Below are 22719 nucleotides of genomic sequence, written 5' to 3'. Positions count from 1 at the left end.
CAAACAATAAAAAGTATGAGTGACACCACACACCACCGATATTAGAGCTTGAAAATAACAATAAGGATAAAAGCAGGGTTCTAAAACACCTAAAACCGACTTAACACTACTATCTTACCTCTCCAGCTGCTTTCACAGATGCATGCGCCGGTGATGTGGTTGCAGCCGACAGCGTTCTTGGTGCAGTCGCAGGGCAACGAACAGTTCTGTCCGTAGAAACCAGGGCGGCAACGGCGTTCACACTGGGAGCCTTCGTACCCGGGTCCGCACACGCATTCACCTAGAGATTAAATAAATTAAAACCGGTCAAGTGCGAGTCAGACTCGCACACGAAGGATTCCGTACCGTACAAGGTTATGTACTTCTTAACTTACGTGGCAGTCATTTTTAAACATTTTTAAACTTATTCAATTCATGTTATAGAGGCGATAGAAAAAATCTGTGTAAATTTCAACTCTACTACTATTACGGTTCATGAGACACAGCCTATGGACAGACAGACAGACGGATGGATAGACAGACGGACGGACAACGGAAGCTTAGGTACGGTCCCGTTGACACCCTTTGGGTATAGAACCCTACATACAGTACCCTATTTACAGTTGTAAATGGAAGAATAGTGGACTTATGATTAATCCTACACTACTGAGAACGGGTCTTACTCAGGTACAGATTTGGGAATTTATAATTTCTAAATTGTCTCTGGCCTGGTCTGGTATGTAAAATTATATTATCTGTAACGCTGTTGATTACAAATAAATGAATAAAATAAAATAAAATGAGGCTTCGGCTGTGGCTAGTTAGAGAAATAGTACTATGAGTCCCGCTAATTGCTAATGCGCGTGGCCGCCATTTTAGTGACGTAAGCACTAGACTAAAGTCATACTGAAGTTTGGAGCTGATGGCATATTTTTATTTCGGCTGACGTCAAAATGATGTCATTTCGATGTTAATGAGACATGGTTCCAGCGCAATAGCAATTTGCGGGACTTATAAAGTAAATATAAAAATAAGAAAATTTCCATATAAAAAGGCCGACTGGTTAAAATAAAGCAACTAACCATTAACAGGATTGCACGGGGCACCATTCTCACAGCTGCACTGTTGGAGACACTTCAAGCCGAACGTTTTTCCATCGCACGGCCGATCACATTTGAGTCCGTCAAATCTAAAACAAACATAGAATTTCATTTACATCAAGCATTATTTGTGATAGGGATAGAAGAACTATCAGTATTATAAATGCGAAAGAGTGTTTGTTGGTTGGTTTGTTGGTTTGTCCTTCAATCACATTGCAACGGAGCAACGGACTGACGTAATTTATTGCATGGGTATAGTTGAAGACCTGGAGAGTGACATAGGCTACTTTTTATCCCGAAAAATAAATAAGCTCCCACGGGATTTTTGAATGGCTAAATCCACGCGGACGAAGTCGTAGCAATCAGCTACTTACTAAGTTACTACATATACTATCAACTGTGAACTGGCAACACGCTCTATTTCAAAAGTTTGACGATTTCAATTTAAACTATTTCGTACGCTGCACTGTTACAGTTCAGGACAGTTATAATGCGTAAAAAATGACGCCTCACGCGCTATTTTAACTTTTTGGGTCAAATTTCAAGTCCAAACTACGATATTAGTCCTTATTTTAAAGGTGAACCGTACTTTTGACATGATAGTTGACCCATAGAGCTAAAATGGCGCGTGAAGATTTTTTACAGACTATATCTAGTTTGCAACAAAACTTCGAAAAGCACACTATACTACTGAGAGTTCACCTACTCTGGCAGGTGTAGGTATACAATCACTATTTAGCTGAAGAAAACAAGTATTTTCTTTCATCCTGTAAAGTTTCATCAAAATTGAGAGAGTGCTGGATGCCAGTTCAGTCGATATTCTGTTTCAATTTTCTTTGGAAGGCTAGTAAATATACCTTTGCGCTTCGTATTTCGTAATAATATATGTACGCCTCATAGCAATTTCAAAGAAAAAATAAATTATTAAATGCCATAATCAATTCTAATTTAATTTTTCTTTGAAACCCAAATGAGGTTCGAATGTAGTATAGGTAAAGGTTCTACTATCCAGAAACAATTCAAATGATGAGAATAATTCCAGCCCAAAGCCAGTTTTTTTTAATGCATTCAGCTGCGAACAGCTGTATAAAGTATCCCCTGTCTCAAGGCTTGCACTCACACGGGCCTATTCTATCAACGTTTGCCGAACATAGCTGTAAAGCAACGCTCATCTCACTCACCCAGGCTTGCACTCGCACTGGCCGGTCTCGTGCGAGCACGTGGCGTTGTTCTGGCAGTCGCACGTGTCGGCGCAGTTGTCGCCGTACAGCGGGAACGGGCATGGCTCCTCGCAGCGCAGCCCGCGGTATCCGGGCGCGCACAAGCACGATCCTATTAACATTTGGGTATTAACATATTTCAATACAGTATTTTACACCAAGCGTGAAAAAATCTAAAAATGTATAAACAATATAGTATAGCAATAGGCAATCGAATAATGTTAATTTCAGTTTACAAAGTTATATAATTAATTTTAAAAATTTCATTTTTTATTTGTTCTACAAAATATTCTAAACGCACGAAGCTGACGTCATGATGAATACCGATTGTGACGTCACATGGATTGAAGTTGTTATGGATTTCACTATCTGTTTACCAAGCCGTGTGACGTCATGACAGCTCAGGAACCTAAAAAGATCGCGGTTAGCGTTTTCGCAGCGAAAGTTGAAATAAAAATTTCTCGATCGAATAAAATGTTTGGTAAACTAATCACTTATCACTTTAAGATCAAATTAAGATACTTTTCAAAAAAGGGTATAAATATCGTATTATGTTATGAAATGGAAAATCAACAAAAAAGTAGTATCTATCTGGGGCATACCGTTAATAGGCGAGCAGTGTCCGCTGTTCTCGCAGCGGCAAGTGGAGCGACAGCCCTTGCCGAACGTGAGCAGCGGGCACTGGCGCTCGCAGAACTCGTCGCTCCAGCCCGCCATGCAGTCGCACTCGCCCGTCCACGGGTCGCACCTGCAAACATACGACTATTACAATCTTTTAATGGGTTTCCGAGACGATCAAGCGGCTTGACGTCAAGCACGTAGTTTTGTTGTGCTTGATCAAGCAGATTGATGCACCCGTCAAGCAGCTTTAATCAGCAAATCGCACTTCCTCTATTCTCGAAAACTATTCGAACGTCGCGTTAAGCAAAAATATAAAATCGCATATCACCGTCAAGCACGTAAATGCATGACTTAAGCATCAAGCAAACTTTGCAAAAGAGTCAAAATGCTTGGCTCAAGCAAAAATCTACGTGCTTGACCGTCTCACAAGAATTTAACAGCAGAACACGAACACTTGCCGTAACATCCAAGCCATACGCGTTCAGACACTACACGCAACATACTCACATGTCAGTAGTGGCGGGGTTGCACCTACACTCGTTGTCGCATCGCTTGCCCCACAGCCCTTTGGGGCAGGCGCGCTGCTCGCACCACGTGCCGCGCCAGCCCGGCTTGCACGTGCACGAGCCGGTCTGCGCCGAGCACTCGCCGCCGTGCTGGCACGAACACTTGCCGAAGCACCCCACGCCGTACGTTCCAAGCGGACATGGATCCAGACACTAAAAATGCAGGGTTATTTTAGTATCTCAATCCCATTGCTTGCGGTTGTAATAATCATCATCATCATCAACAAAAGCAACGCCTGAAACCAGCGGCTCCCTGCGACTCGCCTGATGTCGTCCGTTCAGGCGTCCACCCAGTGGGGGGTATTACAACGATGCGCTTTCTGGTGCGAGGTCGCCATTCCAGCACTTTGGGACCCCAGTGTCTATCGGTCTTTTTACTACTCCTATTGTAATTACTGTCGATTATGATGCGCACCTTTTCCCCAGTGAAGCCGGCTTCGCACTGGCACTGCCCCGTGACGTGGTGGCAGCCGGCGTTGTTGGCACACTCGCACGTGCGCGCGCAGCCGTCGCCCCAGCGGCCCGCGGGGCACTTGTTGGCGCACACCGCGCCCGTCCAGCCCGACGTGCACTCGCACTCGCCGGTTACGGGGTTGCATTTGCCGTCGTTCTGGCACGTACATAGCACCGGGCACGGTTCGTTACGCGGACACTCTTTCTCGCATCTGTAACACAATAAATACTACACTGTTACAAAGACTCTTAAATTTTATTCAATGAAGTATAACTAGAAATATGTGAAGTTCCTAGTAGTTCAGTACATACATAGATATATTATTTTTATTAAATATTTCCAGCTTGGTAATGGTTGTTATTAGATTATGCAACCAGAGTTGAAACAAATGTTAATGTTTTAAATTTTAAAAAAGCAGTTTTTAACAAGTTTTAGCAAACACCAAGTGAATTTTTCAAGTAAAGCTTTCTAGAGTTTGAGAAAAACTTAAAAAATGTATAATTTGACAGAAAAGATCAACTCTAGAGACGTTTACTTTGAACGGGTATGGCAGTCGGTTAGAAAAAACTTACAAGGGTCCAGTAAATCCCGGCGGGCAGTTACATGCCCCACTGGCCGGGTCACAAGTGGCGTTGTTCTTGCACTGACAGATCTGGTCGCAGTTGTCGCCGAAGGAGGGCGGCGCGCACGCCTTCTCGCACGCGTCGCCGCGCCAGCCCGCGCCGCACGCGCACTCGCCCGACAGCGGCTCGCACGTGCCGCCGTTCATACACCGACAGTCGTTTTGGCAGTTGCGGCCCCATTTGCCATCAGCACAAGCTGAAAGTAAAGTGACACTGTCAGGGTCCTGATATTTTAATAATCTATACCTACTCATCGTCATTATTATCAACCGATAGACGTCCACTGCTGGACATAGGTCTCTTGTAGTGGACTTCCACACGCTACGGTCTTGCGCCGCCTGAATCCAGCGGCTCCCTGCGACTCGTCTGATGTCGTCCGTCCATCTAGTGGGGGGGTCTTCCAACACTACGTCTTCCGGTGCGAGGTCGCTATTCCAGCACCTTGAGACCCCAACGTCTATCGGTTGTACGAACTATGTGCCCTGTCCATTGCCACTTCAGCTTCGCAACCCGTTGAGCTATGTCGGTTACTCTAGTTCTCCTACGGATCTCCTCATTTCTGATTTGATCCCGTAGAGAAACTCCAAGCATAGCTCTCTCCATCGCCCGCTGAGTGACTCTGAGCTTTCTTATGAGGCCCATAGTTAGCGACCATAATCTATACTAATTTTCTGCTCTCTTTCTTCTCTGCTACCTCTTCAAGGCCGATCTATTTAACCGATATTGACTAATTTGGTACAGAGATGGCTTGTCTCCCAGGGAAGGATATAGATTACTTTTCTTTTCCGAAAAATCTAAGAGTTCCCACGGGATTTTTAAAAACCTAAATCCATGCAAACAAAGTCGCGAGCTTCAGCTAGTCTACTTAATAAAAGAATAAACTGATTGACTGACATATTAACGTACATCTTAAACGGCTGGATTTTAGAAACTTGAGATTTGCTAGGCTTCAATATCTATATCGTACGAATTATAAAAGAACACTTTTACGCAAAACTGCGGTGTTAGATTTTCAACGTTCGGCGATAAGCGTTTAATTGGTTTAATCTTGTTGGCTTGACGTTGACGTTCATATCGCACCTAAAGGTTTATTTTGCTTTATCTTAGCAACCCATATCCCAGGAAGCTTTAATAAACCGCTTCCTTAGATCAGAATATAACAATTTATAATTTATTAAGCTATAACCATAAAATTCAATCACGTTCGTATTAACTTTCATTGGCCACGATATAATAAACAGTGCGTTTCCATTACATTTATTAATTCTACAACGGCAACGGTTCAATGCCGATCAGTGTCAAGACCGACGGCGTATCAATTTATATAACTTTCCCCGTCTCTTCTTCGGATAAAGCAATTGCAAATGATATACCAATTAGGATTGGACGTGTGAATTGAGGCGAAATTCATCAAAATCCACTCACATATATCGCACGCAGGGCCCCCATATCCGTGCGCGCACGCACACGTGTTCGGCGCCACACACTTCCCGTTAACACACGGCTCGACGCACACAGGCAGACATTGCCTCCTCTCGGAATCCGGCGCGTAGCCCTCACAGCATTCTTCCACCGGCCTCTGCTTCACGAGGGTCTGAGTTTTGAGAACCTGCTTGAACTTGATCTTGTATCTCGAACATCGTGGAGGAACGTTGAAACACCACGCGTATTCTTTTACTTGGTAGGGTTGCTGCTCGGATATCTTTATAGTTGTTGTATACCTAAAACAATTAAATATACATATTATATAAATATCGCCAAAACGTATATGTAGTTTGGTACACGTCTCATACAGTACTGTTATAATAATAAAAAGTAAAAACCTTTAAGTAGGTATAATCATTCAATCATAAATCTTCGGGATAGAGGGCAGACACCACTTTTCTCCAAACCGATCTATCGGACGCTTTATGTTTCAACTTGCCCTAAGTGAGGCTGATCTTTTTTGCTTCATCTAGAATAGTACGCCACGCCGCGCCCCCACGTTTTGACCGTCCACACTTTCTCTGACCTTGCGCGTTTCAATATAACGCCAGCCTGGGTAAATGGCCAGGGATTACGACGCAAAATATGCTCTAGTTAAATCCCGGGGACGGATATAATATATCTAAGGCTACTTTTTATCCCGGAAAATTAAAGAGTTCCTACGTGATTTTAAAAACCCTAAATCCATGCGGGCGAAACCACGGGCATCATCTAGTGAATAGTAAAATATCCACACTTTTAGACCTATAAATGGGAGTGTTAACAATATGCAGTATAATATGCACGTAATATCATAATGTACACGTCCTAATTATCGTGTTGAAAATATGATACGCTGATATGTAAAGCAGGTGTAGGATTTCCAGTAGCCTAAATATTATCAACGCATGTACGATGACATCGGATATACGCGTCATACATGATTATTTTATTTGACGATGTCTTCAAACAAAGCGTTTGTTTCGCGTTACATACGAGTACCTATGGTGTTCAAAGAATGAGAATGATAAGAGATGCGTACTGAGAACATAATCACATTTAAAACACACAAGATGTGTAGATACAAATACATAGAGTGTTCTGGGCGCTTTTAATATTATTTGAACCAACCATTTTTTTTGGCATTGACATAATATTATTATATGCTATTCCAAGCAATACTGTAGATACCATGAGAACGAAAAAATATTTTTGTTTTAAATCTTTTGAGAATAATATATCAACATAATGTTGATATATTATTCTCAATATAATTATGTTGATAATATATCAACATTTATGTTGGTTATTATTGTTAAATCAAAACCTATTGTATTTTGTTTATCTTGTTCTTCTAAGGCACGAGTATTAATGAGTTATTTATATATACCTTAGTAGAATACCTTTAAGGTATCTAGGTACTTTGACTTTGTTCCGAGATAACTTTCAGTTAAAACGAGACAGTTCAGGTATAGTTCAAATATAAACATTCTTCTTTCGTAGGTACAAAAGTGATACGTTTTTTAGTTGGCCTCATATTAACAAGTCACAATGTATGCGACAATACAAATGCTGTTTATTTTCACAGCCAGAAATACAAGCACGGATTCTTGTTATTATGATAAGACTGGTGACAAACTGTAACAATTGTATTCAATTGCAAATTGATTAGAGTCGTACAATTGAATAATAGCGTACCTTCTATCATCACGTGTTGTATTATTTCTATTCTAAAAGGAGTTTTGGGGGCATCCCCGTTTTGTCACATCGTTGTTTTGTTTTACAACGTTGGTACTGAGCAGGCATTCGATTGTAAGTCAATTACAACATTTGACGTACCATTTTAGTTAAATCGATAATTTAGTTATTGGTTAGCAAACGTAAAACTAACAGTGGGCGTAGACTTTACGAATTTTGAAAGACTATTTAATAATTTGTACTTAGGTATAAGAAATGATTTGTTTTTGACATAGATAGGCACCATCCCAATTATAGACATGACTCAACACACGACGCATGGCGTGGGGTAAGGTGTCGTAAATGTGTTTTTGACCTTATTATAGTGACTTTAACATGTGTAGTGTGTACCAACATGACTAATTCATCTGATAATTAATATAATTTATTGTTATGATTATATTTATTGACGTAGAAAGTGCGAACTGGGTAACAGATAATAATATTAAGTTCAAGTCTAAAGGTTACTTGGTACTGATGAGTAGGTACCTACAATATTATGATGATGATAAAGTAATTAAGTACTTAGGTAGGTATAACAATAAAATAACTGATAAGTAATAGCTAAGCGTTCTTTTGGTATTATAACACTTAGGTAGGTACCTATTCAGTTAATTGCTGATTCTAATCTGACAGTTCTTGAAATTAATTGTTATGTATATTTATATATATATAAAAGGAAAAGATGACTGACTGACTGATCTATCAACGCACAGCTCAAACTACTGGACGGATCGGGCTGAAATTTGGCACGCAGATAGCTATTATGACGTAGGCATCCTCTAAAACAGGATTTTTGAAAATTCAACCCCTAGAGGGATATCTACTCGTGTGGCCCTAACCCCGTCTACGCGGACGAAGTCGCGAGCATAAACTAGTTTGCTTGTAATATCCTAAATCCTAATCCTAATTTAGTCTAGTACATTATAAACTAGATGATATCTACAACTTCATCCGCGGATTTAGGTTTTTAAAAATCATCCCGCGGGAAACGGGAACTCTTTGACTTCCCGGGATAAAAAGTAGTCTAAATCCAATCTAAATCAGTCTCCATGAAAACTATCCCTGTACCAAATAGATAATGCCCACGACTTCGTCCATGTGGATGTAGGATACATAAAAATACCGTGGGAACTCTTTTATTTTTCGAGACCAAAAGTAGTCTATATATATCCCTTTGCAGAATGCAAGCTATCTCTGAATCTTTCTTCCAAATCGGTTAAAAGGATAGACCGTGAAAACCGTGATATAGACAGACAGACAGACAAACAGACACACTTTCGCATTAATTTTAATATTAGTATGGATGTGAAAGTATGAATGTCTGTTAGGTACTCTGCCTTGCGTCACAATGATTTGGCCGTTTGGAATGGATAGTTATAATTATAATACTCAACTTATAGCCTTAATTGACACATAGGCTACTTTTTATCTGGAAAATCAAGTTCCCGCATGATTTTTAAAAAACCTATTCCACGTAGATGAAGTCACGGGCATCATTTAGTATTCAATTTGCACATTTATAAGTTAAAATGGGAAAAAAATGTGTGCACAACAATTTATTTTGTGAACAGCACTTTTCACAAGTAGGTAAGCCCTAATGTAAGCATCGCTTACTAAAAATTCCTATAAGCGTTTTTATGGTTTGAGTATAAACATGGCGGGCTTTTGGCGGTTGTAAAACTTATTTTAATTAAAAATGCATTTTAAGACTTCTTCAGCTTTTCGAAAATAATATAAAGAAGATACTAATGCTGCCTATTCCGTTGCACATGTACTCGTAAATTAAGCAATTTGAAAGATCCAAAGTAGTGTAGTTTCATGAGTTTAGTGGTATCATATTCACAATGTTCCCTCAATGAATGTAAATATCAATTGAGTTTAGACTTATGGAGGAACATAATATAACCGTTACCGTACTAGCAAAGTGAACTATGTATAGAGTGAAGGAACTCTCGGTTTGGTCCTGAATCGACGATAATATTATGTCAAATATCAGGTAATGGAGACGTAAAATCAAAGGAAAATAGGGCTACTTTAGGGCTATCTGCGCCAAATGTACTAACATTTGACGCCTGCCAGTGACATCGAAGCCTCGACGTTTTGTTAGAAGTTCCCTAGCGGCCGTGTACTGTGGTACTGTATATCACCATTTACTACTGTAGACTACACAATAAATACATCTCTATATATAAAAATGAATCGCTAAATGTGTTGCTGATCGCAAATCTCGAGAACAGCTGAACCGATTTCGCCAATTCTTTTTTTATATTATTCCTTGAAGTACGAGGATAGTTCTAACGGAGAGAAAAATTTAAAAAATTGTAAGTATTAAAAAAATAAAAAATAAAGAATCGACTGTTAGGCGGTACGAAGTTCGCCGGGTCAGCTAGTATTATATGTATAACTATTCAAATCAGTCCGTCTTCTACATAATTTGATCTAGATTACCTACTCACATGTTGCATGAACTATTAGAGCAATACCAATAAATAATTCTTCAAAGGTTTTTATACTGTAAGTACAGTAAAGTGTAAAAAAATGGTTAACTAAGTAAAAAATATACTTACGATTCTTGCCTGGTGCACACATTTGGCCCTTCAAGTAATGCTCCAACCGACACAGTCAGTGCCAAAAACACGCCTGCCTTCCACATCTTTGGCTTGATACAGGCCTGCTCACCGCGACTCCATAACAAACGTATTGTTTGCGTTCATTTACGCTACAGTATGCATTCAGCCTTTCCTTGTATTGTTTAAATCAAAAAGCTTTGTTTTACCTAGAACAAAGGGAAAATCTTTTAATAATAATAGTAATAATAATATAATACACTACCTACGGCTACCTACGTCACGGATAAATCCAAAGTCAAAGTCAAAGTCAAATGATTTATTCAAAATAGGCAATTAATAACTCCTTTTGATGGTCAGATGTTGGATTTCTAAGATATAGTGGTGATAATTATTACGCAAACTTAAAACTGTGTGTCTGTTTGTCTGTCTGTCTGATAGCATTTCATGACTCATCCGTTTTCCGTTTGACGCAACATGGTACAGAGATAGCTTGCATCCTGGGAAAGGGCATAGACTACTTTTGGTCTCCGAAAATCAAGAAGTTCGCACGGATTTAAAAAAACCTAAATTCACGTGGACTAAGTCATGGGCATGATCTTCTTATTACAGAGATAGTTTGCATCCCAGGTAGGATCATAAACCACTTTGATCCCAGAAAGTCAAGGAAATTCCATGGGATTTTTAAAAATCCAATCCACGCACTAAGTCGTGGGCATCATCTAGTGCAATATTTATGTAATACAACTAGGTAGGTAAATCAGTAAATAACAGTCTATTGACCATTCATGCCGACTAACTAGACCTATTGAGATAGGTCTAGTTTGTCGGACATGAATGGTCAAGAAGGAATATCTATTTATGAAACCTAAGCCCTGTTACAAAACTCACAAACAGGTTCTTACGAATTATTCTAAAATAGACAGGTTTTAGTCGCGATCCTTGATTATCTTTTACCGAAAGCTCATGATAAAGAATTTAAAGCTATAGGGAAGCGTAGAATCGCCACCTCAATGTCAGGTTTTAAACAATTTAATCACCTTAGATTAATACTTAACCACCTAATTGTTTTAGTAATCGAAACCTGTAAAATGTAGTACCGATCGAAGCACCTACTTAGACTATATAATTCAATTAACTTTGGCATAGCTATCTACTTAATTAATTAGTATTAAAAAATTCAATTCACCAATCCAAATAATATCGATTGATTGGTTACGACACCTAGGTATAGAGGGTGACTATAGGGCACATAATGAATACTAATTCTATGAAATATTGTCTAGACATAAATGAGAAACTTTATTTAATTTATATTTAGACCTACCTAAACATTTTTTGTGTATTGTAGGGTAAACATACCGGTTTGCCGGCCACTACCCCTTTTCGGCCACTTCGCACGTTATTTTGAATAATAGGCAATGATATACACCTCTCCTTTTTAATTTTGCGCTATTCGATCCGGATGAACTTCACGATTCGCAATCCAACGGCATGACCTCGAATTTTTTGAACTGAGCCCTCAGTTACCATTTCAAAATTTGGTGTGTATACGTGTATCAAATTTAGCGAAAAAAATAGCACGTTGATTGATTTTGAAATGTAAGTTTTAAGTGTTATTGTTGGTTTATTGGTCATTGCTTAGGTTTGTGTATATTTAGCATGTTTAATTTAAATATTTAAGTGCCCAATCTCATCAAACTTTTCATAATTTGCGATATTTTTGGTGGTCGGATAATACGTTAACGATTAATTTCAAAATCTACTTTCCGTCCAGGTGGTCGCAAAACTGGTTTATTTACGTTATTTTTCTTTTCTTTTATTACGGAAACCTTAAATTCACCAACATAGATTCCATTATATTTGTGAACAGCTAGAATTTTGTGAATTTACAACTAGATTCCGGCCGTCAGTATGCCTCATATTTTCAAAGATATGATCTTCGAAAATACCGAAAGTTGAGCGGCCGTTAACCAGTAAAAACCAAACCCATCTTCGGCCATTTGAAATAAAGGACGGCCGAAAATTAGTAAAATTTGATCTGTTTCCGGCCATTTGAAATATTGAGCGGCCGATGGTTATCGGCCGCTCAATACTACTGGTTTACTGGTTAATAAAAACCAAACCCTTCTCTCGGCCATTTGAAATTAATAAGGGAGGGAGATGAAAGCCCCATGATGCATGTAGTCCAAATTAAAACGGTCCCTGAGCTAAGATCAAAGATCCCCATCCGGAAATACATACAAATCTAGAAGCTAAAGAATCTAAAAAGTACCAGGATCAAAGAGAAAATATCAGGATGAATATTACATTTGCAGGTATAGATCACGATCATGTCCTCGTAAACAGGTCTTTGGATGTTTCACCAGATAAACAACAAAAATGTACTAAAAAGGCTGATACTGAAAAGAACTCACCCATTATTATAAGTTATGGTAATACAGAGGCTAGGAAAATATCTGACATGAATATAGTTTCTTCTGCGTTGAAAATTGATTATGTTAATGCAATTGGACAACCCGATAATGATTTTATTACGTTAGCAGAAAAACAATCGATACATTCTACAGAATCTTCGAACAATAAATCAGGAAATACCTATCAGTAAAATAATAGTCACAGAAAACATATTAATAGCACCAACTCCAGAAACACAAGCTCTCACAAACTCTTATAGATGATCCATTTAAAAACACCTGAAATTTCCTGATTTCATCACTAAAAACAAAGGAACTCGTACATCGAATCAGTTTCCGAGTGATATAACATCTAAAGCTTGGCAACAATACTACGAAAAAAAAGAAAAAGCGAAACAGGACAAAGAAAACCAAATTAAGAAAAGAAAGCTTGAAAGAGAGCTAAAGAGAAAAGATAACCACAACCAAAATAGATGAAGAAAAAGATAGTAGAAGAAACTCAATCCCGCGTTAAATGTGGTTCTTGTGATCTTGACCTTATAAGTGACACCGAAGAAGAGGGCGAAATGAATATTGGCTGTGATCAATGCATTCGTTGGTATCACCTAAAATGCACGAAACTAAAGAATTTATCATACGTTCAAGCAGCTACCGCACCATATGGATGTATGTTGTGTGAAGAAGAGAAGTTTGCAAGACTTTCAATAACAATACTGGCTGAGGCTGACCGATAGATAGACTGATTAAGTAATTTACCTAATTTAACTTTGTGTTGATTTTTTAAAATGTTTACTTTATATAAGAATTCTTTTAATGTTTGTGAATCATTTGTTTGTTTTATTAATGGTATTGGTGCCTATTTTAGTTCCCCTTAATCTTGGCATACAATTTTATGTTATGTTTGAATTTTATTTTGTATGGAGATTTTTATTGATGCTCAAGCAAAAAGTAGCTATTTTGAATCGAAATTTTAATCTTATTGTACTTTTTAGTCGTAGAAGAGAATAAAAATATACCGCTTTTTGTGAATTTACTTATTGTTTGTTATACATTTATACAATTTTAATTATACACCCTATGAACTATTGAATAAGATTAGTTTTTCTACCGTAAATTTGGTGGCCGATAAACAGTAAACTGGTGGGCGATAACTGAGTGAAAAGGCCGATAGCCGGTATATTTGCTATTTTTACGAATAACATTTTTTTAAAAATTAAGTATTACTGATACGTCTATAAACGTTAGGTTTTATGAAACTAGACTAATGTAGGATGAAATGGTTTTTTTTTTCAAAGTCTTGGAATACAGCATTATGATAGAAATCAACTCTGAAGTCGACAAACCGCTTAAATGGCCGATAACCGGTATGTTTACCCTATATTAGGTAAGGAATATAAGAGTAGGTAATGTAATATGTATTTAAATAGCTAATAACTAATAGCTAATAGCTAATACCGAGGTCAGGTTAGTGTCAGAAAAAGAGCTCCTACGACCGTGTGGAGCTGATATTGTGTCTACGCACTGTCCGAACCTTAGAGCATATGGTACCTACTGTACTTCCCTACAGCGCGAGAAGAGAAAGGTCTACTGACGAACCAAAAGCGCGACGGAAAAGACACCCCCAGACAGACTACAATAGCCGTATCATATATTATACTATCAAATATTTGATCAATTAATCGTTATTAATCATAGGCTATGCTTGGAGTTTCTCTACGTGATCAAATCAGAAATGAGGAGATCCGTAGGAGAACTAGAGTAATCGACATAGCCCAACGGACTGCGAAGCTGAGGTGTGAAGCTGAAAGTCGCCCCCCCCCCCCCCCCCCCCCCCCCCCCCCAAGGTGGACGGACGACATCAGACGAGTCGCAGGGAGCCGCTGGATTCAGGCGGCGCAAGTTCGTGGCGTGTGGAAGTCCCTACAAGAGACCTATGTCCAGCAGTGGACGTCTATCGGTTGTTGATGATGATGATGATGAATCATAGGCTAAATAGATCGATAAACCACCAACGGAACAGGTTAACAGTCAAGTTACCTCAATAGCTCAACCGGTAAAGGAGTGGACTGAAAACCGAAAGGTCGACGGTTCAAACCCCGCCCGTTGCACTATTGTCGTACCTACTCCTAGCACAAGCCTGGCGCTTAGTTGGAGAGGAAAGGGGAATATTAGTCATTTAACATGGCTAATATTCTTTAAAAAAAAAAAAACATTGTTTGAATCAGTATCGTTTGAAGGTCGAATCTACTGACTATTACAAATTAGATTCGACTATTTGCAGATAAAACAGCATTTAAGGTTTATGACGTAGGACACAAATTACTAGACAAATATAGAACTAAATTACCTAGTCAAAGTTTCATTGTACTTTCGTCAAATAAAAGAATAAGAAATAGGTATCTAATATCTATAGTACCTATCTATTCGTATCGTGTTTGAAGGACAAACCAACAAACAAACAAACACTTTCGCATTTATAATAGGTAGTGATTTAAGTTTAAAAATGTTTGTCAGGAGGTGCTTCTAGCTTGCATTGTCATTTTGAAAATGACACTTTTTGCATTGGAGCCTCCAGTTGGACACACGCAAAGTGCGACGGGAACTGTACGACAAACAGAACGTCATACTCAGTCAAGTTTTTATGTAGTTTTTCCCAAATCGAACTGATATGCTGGTTGGAGTTGCACACAATTTCGTCGCGCGTTTTGTGATCCAAGCCTGAAATCATAACATTTTTCCTTATAATTCCGAAATTTGTGTAGTTCACGCGGACGAAGTCGTGGGAATAAGCTAGTTTTATGATAAGGCACATAAAAATGAATAATGTTACATATCTAGAGGTTAAGATCTATTTTAATGATATTAAACTCGAGTGATAATAATCCTGAATTGCTGCTGGATGAGTGGGTGGGGTGGATTCTAAAAATATCTAGTATGCAATGTGTGGATTTCAAATAACACTTGAGGCTATATTTTTTACCCAGACATGCATAACAAATAAAGATTAGGTATGTGCAAAGCAACTAGAACAATTACACAACATCGCTTTTGGGACCTATAGTACCTCCCGCTACGTACCTGCCTGATAAAATTAGAATAAATGCAAAATCAATACATATTACAGATCCAGGTATTAGTCCCATTTTGTACAAAATTAATATGATTTTTTAAAAGGCTCTACTCTTGAACTTTTCGGCTCCAATCGAGGTAACCTAAATGCTTTGGCTTACTACCTAATAATTACTTTCACTATGCGATCTGCTTGATAGTGGTGATTCTTTGGATTACCACCGCCCAGAAGACAACAGCAACAGACTACCTACCTATTATAAAAGATAAACAGTAGCCAGCAAAAATACATCAAGCTATATAAAGATACTGTTGTTATCCGAATTCCTATAATATTAGGTACAAATTTTGTAAGTACATCGACCTTTAGAAAGAGATTAGAACTATAATATTAGGCTGAACATTTTGCTCTAAACGCCGCGGCCGGGTGGATAAGTTAGTACAGTAGCCGACAAGAAATATTGTACATCAACATTTAGAAAGACATTTCGGTTTCGTAGAGCGTTGTCTCTGTCGTTGAGACCGACAAAACGTCATATTATAGGTATGAGTGAGAGCGCGCTAAGTTCGGCTATTGTATTTTAGGACTTGGTGACCCAAGTCCTACTCAATAATCATAATATATCTTGTGCAGCCGCTTCAGCTACTCAAAAGAAGCGATCGCTGACGCTCAGGCGACAATTTGGCCAATGGGCGTCCAGTCTTGCTTTTTTGGTCTAAGGAGTCTAAGGCTAGTATGTGCTGTAGCGGGCATTTGTAGCGCAAATCGAGGTAACCTAAATGCTTTGGCTTACTATAAGTTACTTTCACTATGCGTTCCGCTTGATAATGATGATTCTTTCGATTATCACCGCCCAAAGGACAACAGCAAGTAGCAACAGACTATTAAAAAATAGGTCAAGTGCGAGTCGGACTCGCACACGAAGAGTTCCGTACATTCAACAAGAAATATCATTTTTTATTTTATTTTTATTTTCATGGCAGCCAATTCGAATTTTTTTATTATTTGTTGTTACATATATAGATTAGGTATACAATACAGATTTTGTGAAAATTTCAATTCTCTACCTATTATTGACGAGATAAAACCCGCTGACTGACGGACGGACGGACAGTAGAGGCTTAGTATAATATCCGGCTTTTTTTATCCAGGCTCGCGCAATGAGGGTTCCGTACTACAGTCGTATTTTTTCGACATTTTGCACGATAATTCAAAAACTATGATGCATAAAAATAAATAAAAATCTGTTTTAGAATGTATAGTCCTTTCATATGATACCCCACTTGGTGTAGTTATCTTACTTTGAAAATAGAAAATACTAGGTAATTATTTGTACTTAACACATTTTAATTTTTTTGTGTGATTGTACATAACCACAAATCCACGGTTTTCAGATTTATTCATTTAATGGTGCTATAAGACCTGCCACTTACCTGCACTTACTTGCCATTTACCTGCATATTCTAAAACAGATTTTATCGTGCAAAATGTCGAAAAAATATCCGAGTACAGAACCGTCGTCGGTGCGCGAGTCTGACCCGCACTTGGTCGGTTTTTTAATCATATTAGGCCTTGGTAACCCTAGCTCTACTCAATAGTTGTGAAAACACTAAGCGACTCAAAGAACAAAGCAATTAATATGACCGTTACGAGTTAAATAGGTCAGTACGTGCTGGTATGGCCGCTGACCAAATATTTACGCATCATCATGTTTATATGCCATTATTGAAAAGCGGTGTGGCGGTAAGTACCTAACTACTAACTTCCGAGCCGTGCTGTTTTCATATCTATGTACCAAGGTACACCATACGACCTAAGCTGGCAGACGATGTTATGTTTATAAGCGATTCCATTTCCGTTATCCAAACGATGTCTTGTTCATAGCTATTTGCATGAATTTATGATAGGTAGGTATAGGTACACCGATTACCGCTAGAAGATACCTATAGGTATATAGGTAGTAAGCGACAGATCGAGATGGCGATCGAGTCGTAATCCGATGTAGCTTAAACTTTGTACAGTTGTTGTTGACATTTCCGTGAAGGAGTCGCGCAAGTCGTATTGCAACGCATGCCAGCTATTCAGCTAGTGATTCATAAATAATCAAGATAATTAATATTATAAGTACAGGCAGATAATAAGTATATTATATAGTATACTTCAGTGGATAGGTAGGTACCGTACCGGTACGTGTACCTTTCCTGCTGTTGTGTGAAACGTGACAAAAGCTTTCACAACTTATCACAAAATGTAGGTAGGTACGCTCAGAGTTAGATACGATTGTGCGAGCACAGCACAAAATACGCACGAGTAACGCTGATTCGCCGTCCGCCTCCGCCCGGATGCTACAAATGATAAAACATTCAATTTCAATTAACAGGAAAAAGAAATGTACCACTGTGTGGTGCCTGCCTACTCCAATTTTGAAAAGGTGAAACTGAAAAGCAGAATGAGGAGGTTGTGATTGATCAATGACTTCAATTTTTATTCCCCCATCTACGAATTACTTGATTGAACTGAGATCAGTGAATGTGTCCTATCAGCGAAAATGAATACCTAATTCTAAACGATTAAGTAACTTTGACGCTCGATATTACGTGAACCGTGATCCAGATCACAATTGTATCAAGGCCCTGTAATGTCCTGGATTAATGTCGTGGTCTATCAACACATTTAAATAAATGCTCTACACCACGATCCACGAACGTAATGCAAATCAGTGCCCTTATTATAAATGCAAAAGTGTGTTTGTTTGTTAGTTTGTTGATTTATTGATTTGTTGGTTGGCAACGGAGTAACGGATTAACGCGATTTTTGGCATGGGTATAGTAAGGACCTGGAGAGTGACATGGGCTACCTTTTATCCACAGGTTTTTTAAAACCTAAATCCACGCGAACGCGAAGTCCCGAGCATCAGCTAGTATTGTGATAAATATTGAGCATGTAACTCTTACAAATAAACTGATGCGAACTGGGGCTATCATAATGATCATGTAGCTAAATACATGAATAATAATATGGCAGGCAAACCTTCTTAAAAGATGTATAAGTATCAGACAGATTCAGGGTAAGGTGTCTTATCGATAAGTAGGAGACAGAATGAATTATTTGTTAGAAACTAGCTGATGCCCTCGATTGAGGCTTAAAAATCCCGTGGGAACTCTTTAATTTTCCAGAATAAATACCGGGTAGCCTTCCCCGGGATATAAGCTAACTCGACACTTAGCTTTTAACGTCAGTGGCATCTCACACAGACAGCCATATTATCAGCGACTGGCTGAGTTTAACATGACATCTCTTCGAAATAGGCGCGAAATACCTGACTTGTGCTTTCTACATAAAATTTTACGAAATAAAGTTAAATATAGTAACCTTCTCAATCGAATATCCTTATCTGTTCCACATAGACACCTCCCGCAGTTTTATATCCCCAAAAATCTTCCATATACCTTTCACCAAATCTCATCTAGGAAATCAAGCCCCAATTATGCGTATATGTGCAAAATTTTACGAAATATCAAAAAAGATACCTGGCATCGACATATTTCATGACTCAGCTACTGCATTCAAAAAAAAGCTCTTATCATTTTACGGTGGGTTCATCTCCTAAGTAACTTAGTTATTTGTTTAGTTAAGTAGTTAGTTAAGTTCTTTTTATTTGTCTAGATATTTTGCAAATACTGTTTACACATTTTATAGATACATTTATCAGCCTGTGTTTGTTTATAAGTGTCGTAGTTTGTGTTAAATTAATGTATTGTGTGTTCCTAATAAATAAAATAAAAATAAATAAAATAAACTCGGTACCAAATTTCATCAAAATCTGTTAAACTGTTGGGCGGTGAAAAGCTAGCAGACAGATAAACAGACAAGACAGACACACTTTCGCATTTATAATTAATATTATCCACACTAATGTGTGGATTAAGTTAGATCAATTAGAAAATAAATATAATTCCAATATTTACGGGTTAGAAGAAATATGGTTCTAGTTAATCCATTTTTACTCCAGTCACTGTATGTAACTACCCCACCAGATGTTAAGCTAAACTTATTACATACTAGAAGATGCCCGCGACTTCGTCCGCGTGGATTTAGCTTTTTAAAAATCCTGTGGGAACTCTTCAATTTTCCGGAATAAAAAGTAGCCTATGTCCTTCCCCGGGATGTAAGCTATCTCTGTACAAAATTTCGTCAAAATCAATTGAACGGTTGAGCCGTGAAAAGCTAGCAGACAGAGAGACAGACAGACAGACAGTCACACAGACAGACACACTTTCGCATTTATAATATTAGTATGGATAAAGAATTATTCTAAGTAGGTAAGTAGAAAATTTTTGAGTGAATCTGCCAACCATATGTGGTATAAAATGTTCCTGGTATTATTGTATCAGTTAGTCATAATTTTCATTGAATGTATATAGTCTATTTTGGAATAATTCTGCATGTTCTATAGAAGTTAATTACCACCATGTGATAATAAGTAATTAATAAGTAGGTACTATTTACCAGTAACTGTATGAGTAATGTGACCTATGATCCATAGCAGTCTCTATATCAACAAAATGTATTAATTGACTTTTGAATTTTTATGAATGATTAAAAAAAAATACAGGTAATTTTTTAATTTGATCTAAATATATAAAAGGAAAAGGTGACTGACTGACTGACTGATCTATCAACTCACAGCTCAAACTACTGGACGGATTGGGCTGAAATTTGGCATACAGATAGCTATTATGACGTAGGCATCCACTAAGAAAACATTTTCGAAAATTCAACCCCTCAGGGGGTGTAATAGGGGTTTTAAAATTGTGTAGTCCATGCGGCCGAAATCTTGAGCATAAGCTAGTAAGTAATAAAGCAATAAGTTTGTATTTAAAATATTTAGGGTTCCATGCCTCAAAAGGAAAAAGGAACCATTATCTGTCTGTCTGTCCGTCAGTCGTGTCTGTCAAGAACACCTATAGGGTACTTTCCGTTGACGTAGAATCATGTAATTTGGCAGATAGGTTGGTCTTATGGCACAAGTAAAGGAAAAATCCGAAAACCGTGAATTTGTGGTTACAGCACAAGAAAATAATTAAAATGTATTCATGAACAAATATTTAGTACCTATTTAAATTTATATCATATGAAAGGGCTTTACTTGTACATTCTCAAACCGATTTTTATTCATTTTTATGAGCAATAGTTTTTCATTTGTTATTGTTGAAAAAATACCTGAGTATGGAACCCTCGGTGCGCTAGTCTGACTCACACTTGGCCAGTTTTTTTAAATGAATTTACTTAATAAACTAATGCTACATTGGATATATTTTTTGGAGAATAGGTTTCTATCTTGTTTCCTTTTTTACCACCTTACCACAAGATGCCAGCAAGCTCTTATCCTAATATCATAATAAGAATTCCAATATATATATATATTCCAGTATAGCCAAAGAATATGTAAATGATGAAAACGTGGATTTGACTGCCCAGGATGTCTAGCAGTGCACAGGACTTTAGGTACGTATACATGGCAACATGTTCTCAAAGATGTGTGAAGTCTGCCAAAACACACAACAACTTAATTCAGGGTATATCACTCATATTGACATTTAAAACAAGTCTATGCTGGATTCAAGTCTACAATGGATTCACTATACTTACTTTGAATTTAGATGGCGAGAAGCGTAAACAATGAAGGAGTAATTTTACCATGGAAATTCAGGGTAGCATTTTTACGACCTAAGTTCACACAGAAGGTAACAAAGAAAATTATTTAGTACTTTACAATATGTTACTTAATTTAGTAGTTACGAACTGCCTAACAAATGCCTAGAACCTAGACTTAGTTGGAATCATTACAATAAATCATTATACACAGATGGCCAACATTCTTGCATTACTTCATTGTTTAAATTACTTTGGTTAGCAATAAGTTCCTGACAAATTGAAAAGATTAAGTTACATGATACATAAGGAATTAAAAACAGGATAGGGATGATAAGACACATTTATATTAATATCTAGTCAAATATAAAATAGGTGTGAACAAGGCCAAGCTCAATAATATTATTTTAATAAGATTTGGGTCACCTATCCTGATATTGAGTTCATGATATTATATTAGATTTAAAAAACTAAAATCTGTAGATTGGGAGTTAAAAATCTAGTATCACTTACCCGGAAACAGCAAATTATATTCAGTTGATTGTCTCAAGAGTTAAGATACACAGTGATTCACTTGTTCGCACTTCACATACAGTACCTCACTTCTCAGTTTGTACATCAGTGGTATTCACCAATTCACACAACATTAATTATTACAATATTGAAAAAATATTAAATGTTAAATTAAGCAAGCAATATTATATACGAGGATATCATGAAGTTCACAATTATTATTTTTACTGCACTAATTATTTAACAATCACAACTCCGCAAACAAAACGTAGTTATTATCAAAGAGAATATAATGGACATATTGTATATAATATTGGATATAATCAGTAATCACTAGCAGAGTATATAATCACATCACTAGTGATTATATATACCTTGGATGAATGTTTTTTTTTTTTTTTTTTTTTTTTTTTTTTTTTTTTTTTTTTTTTTTTTTTTTTTTGTTCTGGCTTTACACAGATTAGCCAATGTCAGGTTTGTTATTTATTAAAGTTTAAAGTTAGGGAAACTATGGATAAGATTGAAAAATCGGGATTTGGAATTTGAAAGGAAAAGGATAAGGTTTTCACTAATCTAATAATAATATACCCACATATATACTATAACTTGATATCATTTTTTTCTAGGAACAAAGCTAGAACTTTATAAATATTTGAAGAATTAGTATATAATAAACAAACTATAGATGTAGGAAATGGTATATGCAATGATTCGAGATGAGCAAGAAAGG

At 37.5% G+C, this 22719-nt stretch overlaps 1 protein-coding gene across 1 annotated transcript in view; it reads right to left on the bottom strand.

Moving 5' to 3' along the window:
- The window catches only part of drpr (multiple EGF like domains draper), a 44353-nt gene extending 22005 nt beyond the window's left edge, over nt 1-22348 (bottom strand). Inside the window, exons 1-10 of the mRNA XM_034973625.2 lie at nt 21990-22348; nt 10335-10543; nt 5989-6284; nt 4513-4759; nt 3902-4151; nt 3428-3639; nt 2902-3047; nt 2261-2411; nt 1062-1168; nt 119-280 (exon numbers count right to left, since the gene is read on the bottom strand). Of these exons, the coding sequence (XP_034829516.1) occupies nt 119-280; nt 1062-1168; nt 2261-2411; nt 2902-3047; nt 3428-3639; nt 3902-4151; nt 4513-4759; nt 5989-6284; nt 10335-10420 (1657 nt within the window). The 5' untranslated portion in view covers nt 10421-10543; nt 21990-22348. The remainder of the gene's footprint in view (nt 1-118; nt 281-1061; nt 1169-2260; nt 2412-2901; nt 3048-3427; nt 3640-3901; nt 4152-4512; nt 4760-5988; nt 6285-10334; nt 10544-21989) is intronic.
- Nucleotides 22349-22719: the final 371 nt, after the last annotated feature.

Source organism: Maniola hyperantus, chromosome 12 (assembly GCF_902806685.2).
Source record: "Maniola hyperantus chromosome 12, iAphHyp1.2, whole genome shotgun sequence".
NCBI lineage: Eukaryota > Metazoa > Arthropoda > Insecta > Lepidoptera > Nymphalidae > Maniola > Maniola hyperantus.
Note: the sequence above shows the minus strand (reverse complement) of the source record. Positions and strands in the feature narration are given on the sequence as shown.